General features: G+C 33.4%; 3 protein-coding genes across 3 annotated transcripts; 2 read left to right on the top strand and 1 right to left on the bottom strand.

Moving 5' to 3' along the window:
• Positions 1-498: 498 nt before the first annotated feature.
• Positions 499-6,511, top strand: LOC137919149 (tektin-B1-like). Its single transcript, XM_068762127.1, has 4 exons — positions 499-657; positions 3,226-3,363; positions 4,052-4,137; positions 6,325-6,511. Exons 1-4 carry the CDS (start codon positions 499-501, stop codon positions 6,509-6,511), a joined length of 570 nt encoding a protein of 189 aa, XP_068618228.1.
• A 1,873-nt stretch (positions 6,512-8,384) lies between these two features.
• On the bottom strand, positions 8,385-15,902 carry Spt-I (serine palmitoyltransferase subunit I). Its single transcript, XM_068762291.1, has 6 exons — positions 15,792-15,902; positions 15,223-15,677; positions 13,270-13,537; positions 12,252-12,411; positions 10,735-10,858; positions 8,385-9,022 (listed from the first exon to the last, which is right to left on the bottom strand). Exons 1-6 carry the CDS (start codon positions 15,816-15,818, stop codon positions 8,701-8,703), a joined length of 1,356 nt encoding a protein of 451 aa, XP_068618392.1. The 5' UTR covers positions 15,819-15,902; the 3' UTR covers positions 8,385-8,700.
• A 444-nt stretch (positions 15,903-16,346) lies between these two features.
• On the top strand, positions 16,347-20,307 carry LOC137919421 (putative inositol monophosphatase 3). The gene is made up of 3 exons (XM_068762494.1): positions 16,347-16,926; positions 17,971-18,128; positions 19,769-20,307. Exons 1-3 carry the CDS (start codon positions 16,425-16,427, stop codon positions 20,141-20,143), a joined length of 1,035 nt encoding a protein of 344 aa, XP_068618595.1. The 5' UTR covers positions 16,347-16,424; the 3' UTR covers positions 20,144-20,307.
• Positions 20,308-26,326: the final 6,019 nt, after the last annotated feature.

Raw genomic sequence — 26,326 nt, 5'->3', positions numbered from 1 at the left:
ATAATTATTTCTAATTGTTTTTAGCTACTACCTGTATCAGTTTTGTTTACATTTATTAAACATTTGTTTTTTTTTTGCAAGAATCAAGGAACACTAGCTTGTCGGGTTTTTCTTCTATTAATGGTATCCTCACTTATTTTTTAAACAATCTGCTTTCGAAATCATAACGAAGTCCTCCGAACGCGAGACAGTGGGCTACAAGGTGGATCACGGTCTGGTCCACGCCCGGTTAACAGAAGCAGGAGAGGTTGTCCTTGAGCTTGAACCGGTGAAGGTACTTAGAGAACTCCCCGTGTCCCGTGAAGAGCTAGACCAAGACCGCGTCCACCTCGACACTGCGGAGCACGCGGTAGGCTGTGACGGCGTCCGGGAAGGGCTTCTATGGTTGTCATAATGATGATATTCTGTTTTAATAAAGAACCTTTTCTTTTTAGATCCATGTCAGAAGAGAGTTACGCGCATTGCATAGAGAATACGATAAAAATCGCAGACCAACTGATGGTGGAGTCCAAAGGCTTGAGGGAGTCCATGTTCAGAAGCCGCGAACAAGCGAAAAATCAAATGCACGCGCAGTCACAACAAGTCGAAACAATTATGAGAAGGAGGGTTTACGACATACAAAATGCTAGGAACGAAATGGAATGGCAAAAGTATAAGGTATTTGTTATATTTAAAACATTAGGGGGAAATGGGGGGACCTATGCTTGGAGGTGGAACCTGAGGAACCAAGGTCACTGACAGCGTAGCTTGAAGAATATTCTCCAACGATCACGCGTCGTGTAAGCTCCCCACTGGATAGATCGATGACAGTCAAGGTGGCAAAAAATTGTTAGATGTGGGTAGCACAAAGAACTCCTCGATATTGGTCATCTTATCGGGAGGCCTATGCCTTTAGATGATCATCTATCGGCTGATTCATTAGATGATGAACTGAAACATCTATACGCATTTAGAGGGTTAAGATGAATTACCACCAGAGCATGCATCTGATACTTATATATGACTTGGAAAATGAGAAGCAATACTGATTGAGATGGTATATTTATACAAGGACTACACCAATACCTCACTATGCGTCGTGGTTACGTTCCAAAAAAACACGACACAAATTGAAACGCCGCAAAGTGAATTAAGTTTTTCTATAGCAAACCATGTAACGATCGGTAATAGGTTCCAGGGTCACGAAAATACTACTTTTTAAAAAGAAAATTGAACAAAGTAAACATTTAAAAAACAAAAATAAAGAGTTAGCGTCTTATTAAAAGATGTTTGTAACACTTTATCAATTTATTTAACACACGAACACATTTTTATTAGTGCTTGAGTGCGAGCAAAATGCACGTCGCATTGGTCGTAGGACTCTGGGGCGCACTGTGCTCTGCGACCGAGTGAAAGCGGGCAATAGAACAAAGGCGCAAAAGAAACAAAAGAAACAAAAGAAACAAAAGTAACAAAAGGTCTGCGCCCGCGTCACCGGTGCGTGCATGTGCTCGCTGCACTAATTCGGCACACTAAGTTCGCCCGTCGGCTACGCTCGCCCACAAAATCTTACACCTATTATTCATTCAGACATCACATCAGTATATATACGACTCCCACAAAAATAATATAACTCTGCCAATAAATAATTGGAAAAATATACACCTTTTTTGTAACCAGAAACAACATGTAAAAATTTATATAAATTTATTATTCTCTTTTAAAAAAGCACAACACACTACGTAATTGAAACTGAACTCTAAAATTAGCAAAACAAAGTGAAAATAAAACTGTATTCAAATTGCGTTGATTTTTAGTTAGAAAGGGAATCCTCGAGTTTTGATGACATGGCGCAATTAGAAACAAAAGTGTTGCCGTCTTTTAGAAAAAAAAGAAAATTAAAAAAAATTTAAAGACTCAAACCCAAAACAACGCAACCTCGAAAATCTAACGACGCACAGTGAAAATTAGTACTAATTAAGCAGCGACGTAACTTCGAAAAAAACGCAAAATGAAACGACGCAAAGCGAGGTATTGGTGTATTTAAAATTTATAAACTACAGACCACATCATTAAACGCGTTTGAATTTATAATTGGAATACGAGTTTTCGAACGCGTTAGAATAATTTAAAACAAAAGAGTAGCCATATTGGCCAGTGATACGGTATGTTCTTACGTGAATGCTATACATGACACTTTGATCAAAAAGTAAAGTGAATTTGTTTATAAAATGTAAATTCTTCATTGATTTTTCCAAATCAATTTCATACCATTCAAAGTAATCCTTGTCCAATAAAATGCAATTTTGCCAACGCTTTATCCAGTTGTCGAAACATTCTGAATTGTCTTTTCCGTTATAGCTTTCAATACCTTCGATTCGGTTTTATCTCCTCAATCGTATTTAATGAAATCAGGCGTTAGCTTGCGGAAGTCCATCCTAAGTAAGAAAAGGACCAATATTTAGCCACTTCCGCACATGCAGCGTTAGTCGTGCAACAAAGTGCACCGCCCGCCAGCCCGCTGATAAATGCGTATGCGGCAAACAATGCGAATTACACAACTGCCACCGTTAATTTACTCAAAACACGTGTTTCACCCCTCCACGGGGCATCTTCAGGAGTTATGTTACACCGATTAGTGCCAAATACAGAGTCTCCTCTATAGTATCAAAACGGCGTACTCGCATCGGCCATTTAAGTTTAGTGAATAGTCTAAAGTCACACGGAACCCGATCAGGAATACGGTGGTTGCGGAACGATATCACTAGTTTTTGATATTTTCTTTTCCAAAAAAATAAGCGATTTTGATACCAAACCAAATCTGACGCGTTTAAAACACAAAACATCCTACAAAATGGCTTGGACTGAGCCAAATGATGTTCCAACTTTTGACAAATGTTATAGACAGTGCTACCAATCTAAAAAAAATTACCTGCTTTCCTAATGCTCGGGAATTTTAAATATCAATATCACTTTACTTTTTGATCAAAGCTATAAATAAACAGATTTCTTTTTGAGAATGCCACATAACGTTCAGAACGGATCGACATTGATGTCTTTAGAATTTGGACGGGCAAGCGAAGCGTAAGATGTCCATAAGGTAAATCCAGACTGGGAATAGGTTCCATTGGAACCACGCTGTACTTGTCTGTCCGTGACCAAGCATAGCTCTCTTCTGGACTCATTGAGCAACTGTGGTCTTGCACATGAGTTTCGAATTGAAAGCCTTTTTTAAAATTATTTCAGTTGGAGACAAATCTTCAAAAGGTAGACATGGAAATAGAGTATCTTCGAGCAGCGGTAGCGGACAAAATAAACCCTACTAAACTGGTGGAGACCAGATTAGAGATTCGTACACGGAGACCTGTTCTAGAAAGAGTGCAGGTGCGTATTATTTATGATTAAAATAGCTAGAGAGGGCGACAAAGTCCTCTGATTACGGATAATATATATGTAACTAGCTGATCCCGCAAACGTTGTTTTGCAAAAAAAATTAAAGTTTTTAATTAACAAATGTAAGATAAGGGTTGATCGTAGAGGGGTGAAAATTTAGGTTTATATGTATTTTTGTATGCTGCATCATAATAAAATAAAAACCAAAAAAATTGTCTAAAAAATTAAAAATAAAATTTAGGGGTGGACCACCCTTATCACTTAGGGGTATGGATAATAGATAGTAGCCGATTCTCAGACATACTGAATACGCATGTAAAATTTGGTAAAAATCGGTCAAGCCGTTTCGGAGGAGTTCAAGTTCGAACACCGTGACACGAGAATTTTATATATTAGATGTAACTGAAAGGTTCTGGTGGTATACGCGCTGTGGGTAGGGGCTCCACTAGGTAGACCGATGACTTAATTCAGGTCACGGGAAGTAGCTGGATGCGAGCAGCGCAGAACCGGTGATAGAGGAGAGGTGATGTTTGGGACAGGCCTATGCCCTATAGTGGGCGTCCATCGGCTAAAAAGACGAAGAATGTAACTATAACGAGTAGAGTTTACTCAGGTCATACCATTTCAATAGACGTCAGATGTGCTTTGTAATTTCTCTGTTTTATAAATTTTCTTCAAGGATAAACCAATGAGAGGACTCATGGAGGAGTATGAAAGAGTACACATGAGTTCAAACATGTTGGAGAAGAAATTAGAAGAAGCCTTGTAAGTGTATTTATCTTTAATATTTAATGGAATCAGGTGTTATTTTGCGGAGGTCCATCCTAAGTAAGAAAAGGACCAATATTTAGCCATTTCCGCACATGCACCGATTAGTGCCAAACACAGTCACTAATCGCATTTGAGTGATTTAACTGTGGCGTTTGTGTTATTCGCATTGTTTGCCGCATGCGCATTTATCAGCGGGCTGGCGGGCGGTGCATTTTGTTGCACGACTACCACTGCATGTGCGGAAGTGGCCAAGTATTGGTCCTTTTCTTACTTAGTGTATTTATCTTTATATACTTTTTATTAATCTAACAGTGGCCGTCTTCTTTTAAGAATATCCTTATTTTTAATCATCTCATCTTTCAGCAGCAGTAGTAGCTCTTCAGTAGTGGACTGAGATTTGCGATCGAAGTTCGCGAATTCGATTCCCGGGATAGTTTATATATATAGGATTACCCTTGTCATAAACATGTTTCCAGAGTTTGAACAGTAGCGTCCTTTGTGTACAATAATACCACACTGCGATCGCCAACCCGTGGTGATTATGTTATATCCCCCATAGGTACCTTTGGGGGAGGCGAAGAACCTTGCAGAGGACAAGGAGTTAAAACGACGAAGATTCCTCTCTTCATTTCTGGAAGTCATATCCGTCTTGAAACTCCTTGATATAATTGATGATAAACTCTATTCGTGCTATCCTATATTCTGCATTCCTCAGTACAGTAGTAATGGAGAGTCAACCTATTGGTTTCACTTGATCACCTGCTAGAAAGTGATTGCCCATCGTCTTTTATTATATATTTTAAAACTAGTGGTTTATTGAACTTATCTAATTTTGACCACAATAATTTAGAACTGGTTTGTGGAGCCTTGTAGAGAACGAATATGACTCTTTGAAATTTCTTTTTTTATATTTATATTCTCGAAGTTTCAACCGTAGTCGTATTATTGAAGTGTTTAACGACCTTATGTAAGTTATTATGAAGAACCTTCAATCATGTTATTCATATAACACGTCAGCTTAGTCTGTTAAGTAATGATTAATATTAACCGCCCATAATGTTTTGTTATAACAAAGAGAATATTAAAAAGATGTTAACCACAAAATATTTGACGTATATCACCATCACCATGTGGAAAGACACCCACTGGAAGTCATAGGCCTCCAGCAGAGAACGCCACCATGACCGGGTTTATGATGATCAGATGATAGCCAAGAGTGATGAAAGGTATTACCATACGTACAAAGATTACTTACAATTTACGCGACCCTACCGCAACGGTTGCGACGACAAGATGGCGTCCGAATTCAAATCGGCGTTTTTTTAATTCAAAAGATCAAGAATGTTTTTACATAAAAGTATAGTGGCTGTAGTGGCCGGTGATATGAAGCGTGAACGCTAATCCTCCAATGACTTCTCGTGATTTGTGTCACTGCACCTAACCTAACTGAAATGATTCTAAAGAACCTAATCCGGTAAAGTAGTGGTCTGTAGCGGCCCAAGTTAGGCTCCCCGGAAGCTTCGATACTTAAAAAGAGGTCTTAGGCCAACAGTGTAGGTTCGGTACAAAAAAAATTTAACATTTGTTAAATATGTGTCTTAGAAGTGCGTTTCGAATTTCGAATTTTCTTTTAAAAACCTACTATAAAATAAATATATCTTACAATAGTGGACGAAACAAGAATACCTATATCCGAAATTTAAAAAAAATTAAAAAGGACGCGGATAACATCGTGTAAAATTTTTTTTTTAAATTAAGAATTTTCATCATCGATATTTGAAGTGTCAAATTAATTTTTAGTTTTCTTTTATAAACTGTTTATAATTTAAATAGTAAAAAGATTTTTCACATTAGTCGGTAAAGCAAGAAAAAAGTCGTTAAATAACTTTTTTTTTCAATTTCTCTTATCAATGTTTCAAATGTAAAAATAATTAAAAAAATTAATAAACTTCTCATTTATTCTTATTTTTTTAATTATTTTTACAGTAGTGGATGAAGTAAGAATAATGCAAAAAATTTATAAACAATTTATAAAAAATATGTAAAAAAAGCGGGAACAGTTCTTTTTTCAAACTGGTCATTAAATAAACAATATAAAATATCTAGCAGTAGATCAATATCCGTAATATTTTAATTAAAATTAAAAAAACGTGGGTAAATCTGTTTATTTTTTTTTCACAGAACAACATATCACGGAATGTATAATCACTACCAGCGTATTAACAAGGATTTGGAGAACAAGAACCAGGCTCTGGAGACAGACAGACGCCTCGTAGAGATCAGGAGACCGCTGCACGGACCTGAAGAAACTGAATTTAAAAGAAACGTTGGTTACTGCCATATGGCAGATGAATTGGTACCTGAATAGTGTACTATTTGGATATATTTATATATTCTACCATATATATATATATATATATATATATATATATATATATATATATATATATATATATATATATATATGTGTGGTAGAATATGGCAATTTATAACACATTTAATAAAATTATTTTACGTTGGCAACACCATCGCTTCCTTTTTCAAGTATCGGTACAATAGTACGATTACGTAGATAATGTAAGAAGTTCGGAATTGTTACAATTTTATCTTTAGGATGATTGATTATTGATTTAAACTTTAAAGGTGTGAATTTAAAGTTTATTTACTGTCAATATATGACATAACATATCCAAAAATATGTCTTTGAATAAGTATACAGGATAGTACAGTAGGAGAAATGATTTCAGTAAGTTTTTTAAAGATCTATATCAAGCTTTGGCGACAACACTAATATAAATTTGGTAAACACATCAAACTTCACACATCAACAGTTCAGAAGATTCTCAATAGTTTAGAATAAGAGTGTAGAATTCATCCTAAGGCCGGCAATTCTTGGAAGTAATGACAACACGAAGTCCAAAGTAGAAATGTGCACATTGATTTGTAATATTTCAGTCTTATAATAGTTCATGTCTTCGCTGTTAGCCCGGGGACTTTTACAGCATCGTCTGACATGAGTTCACGGAGCGGAAGAATCCGTGAACTTGTACTCTAGTTCCACGATGACGTATGCATGAAGGTAATAACAGCTCTAAGCGTGAAGATGTGTGCGTGGCTTAGAACGCCAGCGTGAACCACTCGACAATGTAAGTGAGGGCGCTGCTAGCGACTAGGGGGCAGGAGCCAACTGCCCCCGGAAACGAATCGTGGTATATATTGATCGAGTTTAGTCCATATTTATACTAATTATTAAAATTTAGAAAACAATAATCAAGTAAGGAGAACCGTCAGCCAATCAAAATGCGTGAAGTATTGTAGATCGCTCTGGCGTGGGATTCCCCTGTTCGATGCGCCGCTGACGACGACGTATTATAACTCCTGCTCGTTGAAAAAGATAGGAAGAGGACACATTAAAAAAACTTGTATCCTAATTAAATTTAAATATTTTTAATGACTTTAAAGGATAAAATCAATTTAATCGATATTTGAACTTTTGAAAACCGATTTCATTTATGACTAATCTCTTGGTCAGGCTGAAACATCCACTCCAGGCCGCTATTCTACTACTGGCTTTTTCCAGCAGGGTTTCCCCCTGGACCAGTTTGTTCCTCCATAGGTAACCTGAAATCTTCAAATTCCTCTGGAGATTTCATATTGATATCAGCTTTTGTGTGGACGTCCAGTCAACATGGGACACATAGCACCAGGACTGCTGTTCTCAATCCATCCTGCAAACCTGACCTCCGGGGAGCCGGATAACAAGGAACGCCATGCTTCCAGTCTTTATGAGGGTGTCAAAAAAGCTGAGAGCAAAAAGAAATTATGAAGGACGCAAGAATAGAGCGTGGAAGAGATTGAGATGGATAAGAGAAGATAAATGTAAAATAAAAAATAACTTGTTTAGAAATAAATCTCTGTCATAGCATAAGGTGACTATGAAATAACAATATCTATCATCTGAATTTACGACGTAGGTATTCTAATGATTAGTCGTATTAAATGTAGTCATTGTTTTTTGTTTTAAAGTAAAAAATAATTAATTGTAGATAAACCACGTGTGAACGCAGAATAAAACACATTTTTAAAATGAATATTTTTATTTAATTACACTGAAAGTTGAGAAAAATATTAACAAGCTATTGTGAATATTTTAGTGCGTTGCGTAAAAACATTTTTTTAAAAAAAAGAATTTTCACTAAACTTTTTTTTCAACACAATATTTATTCAAGGCCTATCAACTGTAATATAAGTTCAATAAATTTTTATATTGTAAGGCCAATAAAAAAAGTATATAATCTCAATGATCTATATAAAAAAGACACTTAATGATAAAATTGCAGTAAAAATATTACATAAACATAATACTTGATAAATGCAAAAAAAATTAAATTAAGTTTTGAGGTGTAACATTGTTCTACTATTTAAATTACATAAAAAACACATTTAAATTATTACATTATACAAATAACCAACAGATAAATAAAATACTTTTAAAACTATTTAAAATGTTTTTTTTTTTGGCGGGATAATGTCATCTGTCATACCACAGATAAATAATTAATTTTTTATCTGTAAATCTGACTTTGGTGTGACGTTTTCATAGGCCTCATCCAAAAGATTGCATATCAATGATATATTTTCATCATTTAATTTTCTACTAGACGCCAACCTGATGGAAGGTTCTGGACAATTTAGTTCGGCGTCTCTCAGGTATGAAGCAACTGCGAACGCTACACCTTTCTTCATGCAGTAATTGGCGATTTCTCTTAGATACGAATGCTTGAGACGATCCGTGAGATCTGAATTCTTGAGATAAATGTGTTTAACTGGAGAAATATCTTCGCCGCGGAACGTGAAGTGTTTAAGCTGTGATAATGCTCTGAAAAACAAATCTTTTTTTACTAAAAAAGCCTTACAGTACCCGGCGATAAATATTGCACATATCCTTTGGAAAGAGACAATCGGCTAATTTCGGCTTGGTAGAGCGTTATCTCTATCGCATGAAATACAAACAGTCCGGTATCTATTAGGAGCTGTTAAAACAAGTATTTTTAATTTTATTAAAATGTCTCGTTTTAACAATAGGTATAATGGTGTTCATTATCTACAGTTGTAATTTTCCTAAATAATTAAATACGCAGACATAATGTGAACTTATTTTATTTTACCCCATCCTAGCCACCACTTATAGAAAAATTAGTGTATTTTGTACAAAGATTAAAAATAATTATCCAAAGAAGCAAATGATACTATATACTAGTATCAAAACGAACTTTTCGTTTTTTTATTTTATTCTGCCCCAACCTAAAGAACTTATAGAAAAATTGGTGTATTTTATACAAAGAAGAAAAATAACTATTACAACAAGCAAATGATACTTGTTTTCAGCTCTTGATAGATACCGGACTGTTTGTATTTCGTGCGACAGAGATAGCGCTCTACGATGCCGAAATTAGCCGATCGTGTCTTTCCAAAGGTCGATGTGTAATATTTATATAATTGTAAAACAGGTAAAATAATCCAGAATATTTAATAAATAAAAATATCGTGGTCGTTACAATGACAATGGAATACTGCGTGACAATAAAAAACACAATGGTTTAATTTCAATAAGCATAGAGAAATAACATTTAAAATTTTATTTCATTTATAGATGAATAATATTGACGTGCAGATCGTGGGTAGTTTAACAAAACTCTAAAACTCGATAAAACCTTTTATAGACGCGTTCGTACCGATAATTTTTATAGTTTGAACGTGATTGCTGTATTTATGTATATGTCTACACTTATCAAACATTTACGTAACGATGCCATTGTTCGATGTACTTTTTAAATTTTCGAACAACCTCATACACAGGAGTTTTTTTTTAATTTTTCATAGTTACCTGCAAAGGAATCCTAATGAAAAGTATAGTAAAAGCGACATTAAAAAATGCGACCAAATTCCTATATCGCTAAAAATCTCTTTATTCACAAATGTAAAACGTACATACATTATAAAAGTATTCCAATGGGTATCCAAATATCCTTTGTAAATTACGACAAGAAGAGGCTTCAACAAACGCTGAAAACGTGGCATTTGATTTGAAAAATCCTGGCGAAGATTTAATAATAATATAAACTTTGCGATTTCTTTATGAACATAGACAAGTCTATAGAACGAAGTCTTATTTTTAAGAGGCAAAATGCTAATGCGACTGCTTCGTGTCAGTCTAATTTGGAACTTTTAAAAACTGCCAAACCAAATTGATCAAAAACTTCAATGGTGTGGCGGGCCGTGCACTTTGTTGCACGACTGCTACTGCATGTGCGCAAGTGGTTAAATATAGGTCCTTTTCTTACTTAAAAATTTCTTAGGCATACTTTAGCGACCGTAGTTTTTCAGAGGGTTTCATTTCTGATCTAGCACCGAAGCTCCAAGTACACTTTTCTCAATTACTCTTTTGGTAACCATGACTCTTATAGGCCTATCATAAACAACCAGGTATCAAATCCAGATATCATCACCTATAGCACACGCTGATGAAATACCTTCTTCACACATTGCGTTTTAGACGAAAACGTTTCAACATCAATAATATATACTCACTTGTTCAACTTCTTGGATACTTCATCTAATTCCTTGAAGATTTCTGGCTTCGCCTCCAGGATATCAAGAGCTGATATAGCCGCTTGCGTCAACATCGGTGGTAAGGAAGCGCTGAAGCAGTAACCTGAGGAAGTACTTAGTTATAGTAGTATGTTGTATGTATTGCTAGCTGTCCCCAAGCCGTATCGTGAATTCAATGTACCCTCAGTCAAACCTTCTTGCGGGTAGAACGACAAAACAGAATTCCTACCAAATTTCAAACCTTTTAGCCTTATTGGCAAAAGTCCGACGGGATATATAAAGGAGTATACTCGGAATTTCTCTAAGAAATGGAATCAGCAATGATCAAATTAGTAGATGAACAAAAGTAACCAAAAATGATCAGCGAATTGACAAGTTGAAACGTAGTTAGCGGACTATATAACAAATTCCTAGGGCTTCAAGACTGGATGGACGAAGACAGCTTTGAATCGATTTCATTGGATATCAGAAAGTCTATGTCCACGATTAAACGGTATTACATTTGAAACAATTGTTACAAAACACGAGTTACAGAACCCCCTAAACAATAAACACTGAACCCTAGGATCAAGAAGTGTAGTAAACACGCGTGACCTTGAAGTTATTTATAATTTTTTGTGTACGGTTCTCGAAAATTCTAACCGAGTACTATCGCGAACTTACCAGAACCTTCTCCGTAGTATAAATAGGTGTACTTCCCATGTCGACAGTTCAGTGTTGTTTTTCGAATTATAAGATCAAGATCTATGATCAGTGATACAAGTGACTATTTGGTAAGTTATTTGGACAGTGATTTCTTGAGCAATTTGGAAGCGTAGTTTTGGACTAAGCGAAAGTATACTTTTTAAAGTAGGGTGACCATCTGATATGTGAATAAAGGACTCCTTGTGAACCAGAGGTGTTTCATTTCGAGTCAGAACCCACAGTACATAGCACTATGATGGTAATTATGTATAAGGTTCTCTTACTTTATTAAAGACCATATCTCTCACGGATATACATTACTATCTCCAACTCGCCTACTTCGCAAACTTAATAGATGAATATATATTAACTAATAAAAATTTAGTACTTTTTTTAAAATGACAAAAAATTATTATGGCTAAATTTTGTATCTTTGAGTGAGAGTTAGTAAGTTCAAAAAAAAAGTAAGAAAAAGAACCAATATCTAGCCACTTCCGCACATGCAGTGGTAGTCGTGCAATAAAGTGCACCGCCCGCCAGCCCGCTGATTACGACTGCATGTGCGGAAGTGGCTAAATATTGATCCTTTTCTGACTTAGGATTGACTTCCGCGAGGTAACGCCTGATTCTATTAAACAAAAAAAAAGTTTTTTTTTAATGGTCCCCTCGGGTCCATTGCGAATAAAAAGAAAGGAATGTTCATTCCAAATTTAAACTCTCCAAGTGTTACGGTTCCAGAGATATTGTAATGACTCTATATTTGTGGAATTCTCTTACGTATAAATAGATTATCACAGTAGATAGGATGTTACCAAGGCCGGAGAGTCGTTGGTGCTCCACTATGAAGTTGGTGCCGGCGCAAAAGCCTCCGATCGTCGCGAACGAGTGCTCCAGCGAGCCCACAATCAAGTCAATCTCGTCTCGAGGTATCTTCAAGTATTCGGTTATTCCCCGACCATGTTTTCCTAACACCTGCAAATTTAAATTTTAAAAATACTTCTTGTCTAAATATTGTGACCGCGTTTTGGGCTATATGTGGCCGTAAATTCTTCAAAACAACTTTGTTTAAACCTTAAGATAATTAATCAGTGTTCAATAACTTCATTTAAATTGCTTTTTATAAGTTTTTTTTATTTTGTCGCCTGGCAACACGGTGTCTATTCGCGGCATATACACCAATACCTCGCTTTGCGTCGTTTCGTTTAACGTTTTCTTCGAAGTTGCGTTGCTGCTTAATCAGTACTAATATTCACTGTGCGTCGTTAGATTTTCGAGGCTGCGTTGTTTTGGTTTTTTTTTTAAATTTTCTTTTTTTTTCTAAAAGATGGCAACACTTTTGTTTCTAATTGCGCCATACCATCAAAACTCGGAGATTCCCTTTCTAACTAAAAATCAACGCAATTTTAATACAGTTTTATTTTCACTTTGTTTTGCTAATTTTAGAGTTCAGTTTCTATTACGTAGTGTGTTGTGCTTTTTTAAAAAGAGAATAATAAATTTTTTTTTCAATTTTAGCGAGTTGTTTCTGGTTACAAAAAAGTTATATATTTTTACAATTTATTTATTGGCAGTGGTATATTATTTTTGTTTTTTAAATGTTTACATTGTTCAATTTTTTTTTAAAAAGTTGTATTTTCGTAACCCTGGAACCTATCTTCGATCTTTACATGGTTTACTATAGAAAATCTTAATTCACTTTGCGGCGTTTCAATTTGTGTCGTGTATTTTGGAACGTAACCACGACGCAAAGTGAGGTATTGGTGTATATGGAACATAAACCCTGCGAGCTTTTACTGTAAATAAAAATAACATTACTCATGGTAATCTTACCCCAATAGTAAGGCTTTCATCCAGAATTATTCTCAACTTATACCTTCTTGCTAGTTCAACAACTTGCTTCAACGGACACATCTCTCCGGTGTTAAAATAAATTGCTTCCACAACAAGGAATGCTCTTCTTTTAGGATTCAACTGCTTCTTCTGTGAAGCCTCCTCCAGCAGTCGCTCCAGGTCTTTGGCATCGTTGTGCTCGAAATAACGAACTTCGCTTCTAGATGCTTCTATACCTTTCTGTATTGCAAACCAAATCGCTTTATCTCTGTAATCATTAACTATTGTTACTACATTAATAACTAATTTTAAATATAATTAATAGTGAAATTTATTTATCCGATCCTAATCCTAGCTAGTAATGTATCGCTTGATGCTTACTGTAATACATAGGCCTTCCCCAAACATCACAACAACTATTCCACATTTCAAAGACTTTGATACTACTCAGAATGCCAAGTAAAACAATAAGCGAGGAACACATAACCTCACTAATGGGAGATAACAACGATAGACCAGCATTCCTCAAGTTATGCAGGACGATAGTGAAGTCACAATAATAAATAAAACAAATACAGGTCGGGTAAGCCAATGAGTAAATAGGATGTAGAATTAAAATTAAACTTAAAACAAAATAAATAGTGATTTGTGCTAAATTTGTGTAATAAGGAGGATAAAAATGTAAAATAACATAAGTAAACATACAAATTTGATAATTCTGTGATATTTGAGGGACGAGGCAAAGGAAGTGAGGCAATTAATGAATGGAAAGTAGTATGGAAAAGAATGAAAGAAGAAAGATAGATCTTAAGAGGACAGAAGAACATAAAAATAAAATAAACGATATGAAAAAAAAAATACAACAGGAATAAAAACTCAGTCTCAAACAAGATAAGAGTATGAGAGGTCCCCAATATTGGGGACCATATAAAAAAACAAGCAACAATCACCATCCAGTGAATTGCCGTGACCTTGACTATGCAGTTGATCCACCCAGTGGGTAACCTACCCACACCAATGACTTTGGTTCTTTTGTGGTCACAAAAATAACTCAAATAATTGCTAGTCTGAATTGGCAGCGAGCGAGGCAGATTGCACAAACAACAGCTGTTGTAGCCGAAAGGTATTTCAGTTGTAACCACAAGCCAGTAGATGCAATGTGGGTAGTCCTCCACTAAAAATATATATGTTGCATCATGGGGAATAAGAATTTTAGAAGGGCTAATGTAAGACTTAACACATAAAAATGTTAAAAAATAAGGCTATAGAATATACAAGTCTAATAATCTTCCTTTTTAAACAAATAAGGATTAATTTACTCTATAATTATTGTTATATTAATTTATAACACAAGTGTTCTCTATACTAAGCCAACAATACAATGTTAGGCATATATTAATACACATCAGATCTCTGTTAATGGTGTTAAAATGATAATTGTCTCTGGTACTGGTGTTTTTTTGCTGTTTTAATTAAAACAGCAAAAAATATTCAAATTTAAGACTGTATTAATATATCAACATAACTGAGAATTAATTTTGAATTTGAATGTGCATTATTGTAATTAATATGAATTGTAATTAGACAAAAAAAACGATTATTTTGAAAATAAAGTTTACAACAATAGAAATAAATCAATCTTTTTTTAAATGACAATTAAATTGGTTATACCTCGAGTGACAATACCTTGATATGTCATTCTTTAGTCTTTTGACTACCGCAAAAGACATTTGAATTTAAAAATGTACTAAATTATTTAATTAAGGTGCTTAAGGATAATTATTTTAATTTGTAAATTTTAATTAAAAAAGCAAAGGAAAAAGTTTATATAATTAATGAGGTTAATAAGAGGAAAATCGAAATATTTACAGAGGAAACACATATTAAGGGAAAACATGTCAAAAACCAATACATTTATGTATAATAGGTCTTCCTGTTTATTATAAGACTTACGCAAATATGATGTCACCCTTCTTGGCATATGCAGGGATTGCACTCGCTATAGTAGAAAATCCATATGAATACACACAGGTTTCCTCGACTTCCAAGAATTTCGCCAGGCGCTCCTCCAGCTCAAGATGAACATCTATCGTTCCGTAAAAACCTCGTGGTCCACAAGATCCAACTCCATACTTATGTAAAGATTTAATAGCATTCTCCATAATTTCCTCCTCTTTGTCAAGACAGAGGAAACTGGTAGCACCAACATTTAAGACATTTTCGTCTATTTTTCCCATTATAGGCGGCTCCTCGACGTCTACGTCACTCTCAATCAGTGGCACTGGATTCCATTCTATTGGCTCATCACTCATTAGTGGATCTTGGTATGCTTTAATTTTTCTTGCACGTAAGAAGTATACAGAGAGGATAATAACTTGAATGGCTACGACAAATGTCCACCAGCTCATCTATTTAAAAAAATAGTACTTAATATTTAACTCTAAATAATATTTTATGAATTAAAATATATGTATTAAACTAAAAGAATTATCATATTTGAAATTAAAAATTGTCAAGCTCACCATATCGTAAATATCAATTAAAATCATTTTTATGTAGGTACTGTTGTTCTTAAACACTTAGTTACGACTGTATCAAACACGACCAACTTTTTAGTTATATTGAAATGCTTTACTATATATTCTATGGTGTGATAACAAATAGTGACATTTAGTGATGGGATGCAGTGGCAGGTTATGCATAAAAACCGTAAAAAAATTATTTAACCGATGTTTATAAACATTTGATTAAAAATTTTAGTTCAATCATTTATCTTAATCCTTTATTTTTAATAAATTCTTTAAATGTGTTAAAAAATTGTAATATTGCATTTTATAGTGAATTAAAAACCCCGATACCTTATAAGAAAATTTTTAAGTACTTACGTCCATTAATATTTTTATTGTAAAAACAAACGTCTTAATTTTATAAGGTTTATTTTTTATTGAGAAAACGAAATTTCTAACACCATTATTTAAAGATTGATTATACAACAAACTTCGCGTATACCGTTGATTAACATTTTCGGACTGTATATATTATTGTAAATTGACATATTGAGACTGTCAAAAACAACTGGTTGAGAAATAAAAAAAAAGTTCATTCCTAGTTTATTTTTATTAATTTATTAACGATAAGAAGCACATATATACGAAATGAATTTCGGCGGAACTTTAAGAATAAATAAATTCGCTTGTTTTACGTTAGCTTTCGTTTTGTTTCTCATAATATACTGGCGTTCGGGTGGGTCGAGTTACCCGACCGACAAGAATGATCTTATTAATCTGAAAACTTTGCTGAAAGCAGCGATTCACGCAGCTGAATACGGCGGTGGAAAAGTCGCCGAGGGTACGAGACGAGATTTAAACGTTAAGAGTAAAGGGAAAACCAAAGAGGGAGTCAATGACCCGGTAACGGATGCCGACTACGCATCTCACTGTGTTATGTATTACAGTTTAAGAAACACATTTCCTAAGTTAACTATAGTGTCCGAGGAGCATTCCAAGAATGATCCGAAATGTGAGAATCAGATGCCATTCTTAACCGACACGCTTCCTGCTGAACACCATTCGATATATTATTTGAACGATGAACTGGTTTTCGCGAAAGACATCACTATATGGATCGATCCTTTAGATGCTACTAAAGAGTATACAGGTTGGTAATCACATAGTATACAGATTTTTTTTTGACTAAATCATCCTACTTTGATATCAATGTTATACCTTACATATGTCAAATCTCACATTTACAAAAACTATTAGATGCCTTGATAGAAGGAAATCGTGTTTTTTTTTTTAATTTTATTTTACACAATAATCCAATTTCTTGGAGGCCATTGCAATGCCTTATTATCATTTCTCACTTATACACTGTCTGAAACTTTTCTCAATTTTTAGTCTAGTTTGAGAAAATTTGAGGGTGAACAATCATTGTGTAAAATAGAAATATTACAGTGCTACTTTGAAATTTGTTATATTATTGTCAATTCTATAGGAACATATTACATTATAAAGTTTTTTAAACATATGATGGACCACATCTCTTATTGACTTCAAGCCTACTGCTGAGGTATTTACCATCTAAACATAAATACCTCAGATTTTAGAATAGCAGGCAAGAGAAATTGGAAAGGATTTTCATATTATTAAACAAGGGAGTACTAAATTTGGCTCCTGGCACACTTCATATGTTTTCTTAAAAATGAAATTGAAAAATGTTCATATGCTAGTTTATATGTTCTTAATTTTTATATTTGTTATCTCACTTCTCATAATCCAAGTGCTCTTTAAGTGCATGTTTTATATATCAGCACTTAGCATAGAAACACTTTTATGAAGCTTTTGGAATCAATATAATGTATATTACAAACTAACTAAATGTAATATATAACACTAGCTGTGCCTGCCACTTCATCCATGTGAATTTAACAAAAAAATATTTTGTCTATTTATATGTCTTTTTTAGTAAAATAATTTTTCTAGCCTAAGATTCTCCTTATTATTTTTTTATATTTAATAATTTAATATTTAACCAGTCCACCCATTTCAGAGATTAGCCAGAACAGATGGACATACAGAAATTAAAAAATGTAATTTTGGTATAAACACTATATATGTATTCATAAACATGTAGTAAATGACATTTATTTCTTTGTATAAATTGTAGCCAAACTTTTAATGTTATATTTAATTCTTTCAGAGGGTCTCTATCAATATGTAACAACAATGGTGTGTGTAGCGTATAAGGGCATACCAATAATCGGAGTAATTCACTATCCGTTCCCGACACAAAATCCACAGACTTACTGGGGCTGGTTAGCGAAGAAGACTTCAAGTAATGTCGCCAATGTTGCCCATGTGAGTAATGATTCATGTTTAAAACTATTATTTTAAAATAAACATTCCGCCTACCTCCACCATACAAAAATTCACAATGATTCCTCAAAATATTGTTTTACCATGGGTTGTAGATAGGGAAACACAGACTCAAGAAAAGTACACCTTTTACCGTTCTAGAGTTCAGGAACAAAACTGGCAGCAAGTCCAGACCAGCTTTATTCTCACAGTTCTCACCATTATGTGTCTTTTTGTTTTTTTACTTCTCTTCAGGATGTAGACTGACTTAGAAGGGCCCCACTGTTGGCATGTATAGTCATCAACAATATTGAATCGGGTGTTCTAGTATGTAATAATTTTGATATTTGAAAGTTTGAAAATAATGACATTTTCAATTTTCTTGCAAGACAGCTGCGGTATACAACTTCGGCAGTCATTACAAAACTATAATTTGGATACTCATTCTGAAGGATTTTGGTCATATCAACTTCTTGAACCTTTACTTAACATTTTGTGGATGACAGCTATATTGACGTTTCCTGCCTTAGTGATAATATCTTAAATCTTCATTTATTTAGTTTTAAATCATAAACTAAAATAATATTATTAAATAAATCCTTTTAAAGCATTAGGTTTTGATTGAAATATGACAAACTAGGTTTGGTGTAGTTATTGACAGGGTTGATATATTGTTAATTTTCATATAAAAGATCAACTTAAATTTTTCTTTTCAACTTTAAGTTTGTAAAACTTAAAGTTATATATAAAAAAGCTTAAAGTTAGTTCTAACTTCAAGTGCCCTATATTAATAAATAAATATACTTTTCTCAAAGCTTCATAAAATTATTAACTCTTGTAGGAAAACATATGTAACATATAATGTATATGAAGTTTCCTATATAATATTTAAAAAGTTTATTAAATATACAAACTCATATAATTCTATAAAAATAGTTTGCGCCTTTAGCAAGAATATAGTTAGTGTGGACATACAGAAGGATAAAATACTTCTTAGAAATAAAGTTACTCAATAAGTTAAAGAATATTCACTTTATTCAAATAAAGAATATACACTTAATTAAAAGTTCTTTGACTAATTCATCTAACCTTTGAGTATAACAAATATCTTGCATAGATTGTACCAATGAGCACTTTATTCATTTATTTAAACTTTTTTTTACACCATAGACAATAAGGTACAAGAGGCAGTAGTATTGTAAGTAAAGGACTAATATATAACCTCTTCCGCTGAGCAGCAGTAGTCGTGCAATAAAGTGCACCACTCGCCAGCCCGCTGATAATCGCGCATGCGGCAAACAATGCAAATTACACAACTACCACAGCTAAACTACTCGACACGTGTTTCACCAGTCCACGGGGCATCCTCAGGAGTAATGTTACACCAATTAGTGCCAAACACCGAGTGACCTTTATTGCATGACTACTGCTGCATAGCAGAAGTAGCTATTTATTATTCCTCTACTTACTTAGGATGGACTTCCGCAAAGTAATGCCTGAATCCATTAGGCAGTATTATTGCTCGAAGTGATTTTATAAGTTACACAATCATTATATGTGACAAAGCTATATGACAAGACTATTGCTGATCATATTATATTCAGATCCACCATAAATGCTAAATGTTTCACTTTACCATACAGAAAGAAGAAAACAAGGAGCACCCAAGAGTAGTTGTATCAATATCCCACCAAGGAAGAGTGTCAGATATGGCAAAAGAAGCATTCGGACCTAAAACAACTGTCTCAACTGCAGCAGGAGCTGGTTACAAAGTTATGGGTGTTGTAAACGGAACATATGATGTATATCTTCACACAACAGCGATTAAGAAATGGGATCTTTGTGCGGGTGATGCTATAATACGGACTGTTGATGGTAAAATGACAACCAGTAATGGTGAACCTATAACATATTACCCGGATGCAAATGAAAAAGTAACAGACGGTGTTTTAGTGACTCGTTATGACCACAGTTATTACTTGAGTAGGATATCCAAGACTTTATCAGGACACCCATAAGTATGACATATTGTTTATAAGAGGTATATGTTGGTAATATATTTAGATAGTGTAAGCAATATATATGTTCCCACATAGCATTGTCTTCCTTTATATTAATAGATTCTATATTACAGATGATCTGTGGTATATAAATGACTTACAAATCAACAACGCCATTAAGAAATCATATAAACCATGTAACTATTAGTAAATTAGTTGTATTTGTTTTATTTTTTCTAATCAGTAAAACATAGTAATTTATCAGTTTAAATTCGACATATGTTATCAGATAATGTTGCAATGTTAGAAAAATTTTTACCATAAAATATTTAAACACGTACAATATACCTAGTAGTTACTCTATGAAGTTGCTAAAAGCGTAATTTTTATAATAAAAAACGATAGTAGAAAATATCTAAAAATTGTTACTGTTAATGGTAGAATGGTAGAAATATACCAAATCTTGTAAAATTAAAAAGAATTTTTTAAATTATGAGTATTAACAAATAAACGGTTATATTCTTAATATATTAATTCCATAACTAAGTTTTGTACTGTCTTTACATTCGCTTTTCTTAATTTGTGTAATGTTTGATTATAATACATCAGTCGTTGTGTTGCCAGTAAAACAATTTTTTTTAGTACATTTATGTAGTCTATCTTTTTTATTATACTATTTAATGCAACAAAGAGTATATTTTTAATTCGAAATCACAACAATATTTTTTAAACAGGTTTTATTGTTTACAGGGTGATTGGTAATAACTGTAAAATCTTTAGTCGTTAATATGTAGCTCATTTGTCAGCAAAAAGCTTTTATATAACGTTCCAATCACCCTGTACCAATTGATCAATCTGAAATATGTTACATTAATATATTTTTTCTGTTGAATGCGAATGGCCAGCAACTTCTGGCAATACAAAGTCTGCAAGGGCAGATAATAAACAAGAAATAATTTTGATATGTGATACTCCACATTGACCAAGACAATGATTTTTGGAAACAGTGTACTTAACATTAATATAAAATGTGACATACATTAACCACTTCATAGCTTTTTTACATCTTTAATCAAACACTTGGTATATCAATTCTAAAAGAGGTTGTATTTGATTACATTGTCAAACCTATTTGATTCTTTTTATGAAAATGTAGTAATGTACAATATTAAATCTCATATTAATGCGTTAACATTATTAAAAAAGTATGAAAAAAGGCTCAACGTTTAAATTTTTTCTTAAACAAAAAATTGGTAGAAATTAAAAAAAATTACAACACAGTAAATAAAATTTAATTACTAATATATTGCTTGTATGTATCATATATATTGCAAGCGAATTTAATATATTATTGCTGTAGTGTAAATGTTCATTTGTGCATTGCGATTTTAAATGTTATGTACAGGTGATTGGTCATAGGTGCTTTATAGGGGTGAATATATAGCGCATTTATTAGCAAAAAACTTTAAATATATTATATCTATTTCTAATTAATATATATTTATCTTTTTATTGGAATGAGACTCACCAATAATTTCTTCCTGTATATAGTCTGCAAGGACATTTTTGAAATCACTTTTTTACTATATTATCATTGAGTTATTTATTATCTCTGAAACAACTGATTTTTGAATAGGGTGTACCATACAATAATTGATAGCAAGTGAGATTAACCTGTATACAATAATGTCCTTACAACACAGTGCTTTTATAACGCGTTTTCATGGTTTTTTGGCAAGTGTTTTCTACTCTATGATCCAGTAATTTCACACTTTATATCTATGTTGTAAAATTTATGATGTGTATCTGTGTTTAGGGGTCCCAATAGCTGGAAAGACGACATAGTTTGGGGCATGGGAAGAAAATTTTTGATAATTTTATTGGGTTGATCAAAATCTTTAAAACCATCAATTTTAGGACGGATTGTACAATACTTCAATTGACAGCAAATGATATATATGTTCACCCCCTTTAAAGATATTACAACTATAACCTATCACAGTGTATATATAAGACGCAATTTGGTTAATATGACATATCTAATTGATTGTGTTCCGTCCGCACTGAAATCTTTGAATCTGGCGTGGATCATATAAATTATTAATATAAAATTTTGTTGTTCTGTTCTGTATGTTTGCTTCTTTATACATTATAGTATAGAATGTTAGATATTTGAATATAAATATGTTTGAAATGTATAGCAAAGAAATATAAAAAAATAATGAAATGATTTAATTTATTTGTAGAAATTCTAGTATATATAATCAGTTTTTTTGAAGTCCAAAATGATAGATTTTCATTTATAGTAAACCACATATATATACATATATATATATACATCTTTATATATATATATGTATGGGAAAAATTTATTTGTTAAATTGGGGGTGTAGGTGTGGACAGAAAATGACGAATCGATGTTATACGTAGCGAAGGTTACATAGATTCACAAGAAAATTAAAAACTTCGAGTTTTCCACGAGTCGTGTCTTGTGGAATCTTCCGAAGTTGAAGTGTCTATATTCGAGCTTCGCCCGTATTTTACCGATTTAAAGAACAATTTTATTTCTGTGGTATTCCCCTTTTCGATGCGTCGCTGATGATGACGTAATGTTGTCTTTAAGTAGCGCAAATGATGTCAGAGACAAAGGAGTCCCGTTTCGTTTTTAGGTTTGGGTGCGTTCAAATTTAAATACATGTACATTCAACTATTGCAGTAATACCTCCATTGTTTATCGGCTAAGAAAACATGGATCAGGCTTCAATGAATTCTAATACGTTAGTTGAAAAAAAAAGTTTTTTTTTCGGAGTTTCTATCTAAGTAAATTCTTCAAGGATCTGTGCGTGCGCATTTATAAAGTTCGTCAAGATATACACCTTTCTATTTTTAGTTTAAAATCTGAATTTAAAGGTATATTATTAAATAAATCTTATAGCATTACAATTTTTATTTAATGGATGCGTGTGGACATATGGATTATCATTCATCATTGTTAAATTTTATTTAAAAACATCAACTGTCGAGTTTCTGGCCGACTCTTCTTAATAGTGATAGCTTACTTAGTGTTAAAATAGTCGACAGTTCAAAAGTGCGAGTAAATGCATATTAAAGATAATTTGAATTTGAGCATTTGAAAATGCTATTCATAATAAACTTGTGTTTAAATATACTTGTGGTGCTTCTTAAATACTATACATGAATTTTTGTAACCATAATAACAAGTTGCAGTGTTACCAGTTTACAAAAAACCGGTTGATGTTTTGGCCTACCAACATCTTTCATGTGCATTTAAGTTTAGATCAAACATCAAATAAATGTTCTGTCAATATGACGTGACGTTTGACATGTACTTTGTAACAGACTAAAAATTTATACTTGTAAATAAATCATGTAAAAATAGTGACTGTTTTTTTTTTGTTGTAAATAAAGGGATTAGTAAAAATGATTTGTTTTTTGTTTTGAACGCACGTTACACTTAAATCGGATACTTTGCCCCTAGAAATATTTTCCAATATCCGAAACACCTTTAATCCTGAATCATCAATCTTCCTTACTTCTGCATACTTACAACACGACTAACCATTTCCTTACCGCAGTCCGTTCCGCCGAAGCGATGCTACTGAACCGGGCATGTGCGCCGCGAATGCACATTGCATGGCGGTAGGCTGATGTTCGAATTTTCTCATTTGTGTTACATATTTAAAGATTTTACCGGTATATTCATAAAAAATGGAAATTAGAATAATTCATAGTAATTTATTTGGCTGTGGTAAATCTTAAAACAGGGATCTACACGCCCACATTACAAGCTGGATGTCGGCTTACTCCGGCGCTGGTAAAGAAAGGATTAACTATTACTTACTAAGTAAGAAAAGGCCCAATATTTAGCCACTTCCGCACATGCAGTGGTAGTCGTGCAACAAAGTGAGCCACCCGCCAGTCTGCTGATAAATGCGTATGCGGCAAACAATGCGAATCACACAACTGCCACCGTCAAATCACTCAACACGTGTTTCACCCATCCACGGGGCATCCTTAGGAGTTATGTTACACCGATTAGTGCCAAACAGAGTGACTAATAATTGGCACTAATCGGTGTAACATAGCTCCCGAAGAAGCCCCGTGGAGGAGTAAACACGTGTTGAGTAATTTGGCAATTTGGAAGTGGCTAAATATTGGTTCTTTTCTTACTTAGGATGGACTTTCGCAAGATAACGCCTGATTCCATTAAATATTACTTACTAATCGGCCCTGACGCAATGCAGAGACCACATCACAGATAACCTTCGAATTTCAATTCAAATGCACAAGAACAATTGTGTGCTGTGGCCTGTGACACGAAGCTTGAACGTATAAACATATACAGTTATAGTTTTAGCATTGTCGCCTACCCGTTGGCACCCTCGCCTTTCTAAGGGAAAGCATTATAAAAAAACGGATTCCCGAAGCCGTTGTTATGGAGCAACAACCGTTGCTTATACAAATATAATTTTCGTCATAAATGTGGCAAAAAAATCTGTATTCCAAAGGAAATATTATTATTAGCGTGGCAACATCGACTGTACGTAGATAGTACATGAACGAGAAGCGCTCCGAGTGAAATTTATAATTGTGAACAATTACAAATTATTTATAACTCTAACATCGATTAATGGCAACCCCAAATTTTTTTACAATACACTATTAATACGATGCAAAATATATTCTCCTATTTATATGAACCTAGATCCTTTTGTTTAGAAATTTGATATATTTATATAACGCTATGAAGTCGCAGGTCTTTGACCAGTGTTGCTAGTAACAAATAATGAATTTAAGATGTAGTTTACGAAGTCTTTTAAGAAGGCCCAAGACCACTCAAAAAGCTCGTAGTTCCGAAGATCATATACCTAATGAGGATATCACCAAAGCAACAAGTCACCGACATAGCTTTAGGAATTGCTCATATGAAGTGACGGGCGTTGGGGCTATAAGGTTCTCCAGCTAGACATGGTGTACATGGGCCTGGTTGGTGAACTGACATCAAGGTCATCAAATGTCGATGGATGCTTAGAGCTCCAGACCATTCATTATGGCGACATTTGGGGGAAGCCCGTCTTACAGTGCATTCTGGACATACATCATATACTTCTCGTCTTCAATCTGCATGGAAAGAAAAACACAAAAACAATAAAAATCATATTTAATTATTTAATGTCAATAAATAAGCATGGGCATGCAATAAACAGTCGGTTACACCCCACAGTCCTTGAACTGGTGTGACGTCACAAAAGAGGGTTTACACACAAAAAAAAAGAATAATTTCAAAGGAATGTCTTATATGGGGGAACGGCACAGATATTTTAGTGGAATAACCGCTTCGTACTTACTAATTCTGTTATACCAATCAGATTTCTATGATTTTTTTTAAAAAACAATTTATACATTTTTACTCAATATGAAACAATCATTATTGCTGCAATGCAGATTTACATTTTATAGTACATTCTGAAAAGTTTACAAATAAACAAGTGATATTTCATTCAATGTTTACATCTAACTCATGTATATATAATCATGTTGACACTGTAACTGCATCTTCATAGAATATACTATAAAGCTTGTACAGATAATTAAATATCACATTTGGAAGTTTTCACCGATTGCTAGTCTGGGACAAAAATTATATTTAGTATGATAAGTTTACTTTATAAATTTCTTCATTTACAAATTACTTTCCACATCAGCACACAATATTACAAACTTTCGACATCTAATCTACAAAACTATGAATTTCACAAGATTATTAAAAAAATTATTCTTTGTGACCAAACATCAATGCTTAATTTAACCATGCCTCTTAATTAATTAAAAACATTTCATTTGTCTTTTATATGCACAAGCGCATTAGGAATACTTATATTTACTCCGATTCTTTGTCTTTGTATTACATAAATGTGTACATGCTTCTATGTATAATTTAATTTCATGTCATTTAGCATTCAGTGCATTTTAGGTGATTTATGCCGGTAAACAATAAAAAATAGGAAAGCGTCTATTATATAATTTGGTGTTCATAATACGCAGTATACCTAAATAGTGGGAGAAATATAAAATGTCTATAAACTGATTGAACCGAAACGGTATCTAAAAGTAAAATAATAAAAATTAGCACGACAAAGAGTAAATCTACAAAAAAAAAGGGGAAAAGTTATATATATA

Source organism: Battus philenor, unplaced genomic scaffold, assembly GCF_028537555.1.
Source record: "Battus philenor isolate CCGP_79_NKW_IND1 unplaced genomic scaffold, ilBatPhil1.0.hap1 SCAF_16, whole genome shotgun sequence".
Classification (NCBI taxonomy): Eukaryota; Metazoa; Arthropoda; class Insecta; order Lepidoptera; family Papilionidae; genus Battus; species Battus philenor.
This window is presented reverse-complemented; position numbering and strand designations above follow the sequence as displayed.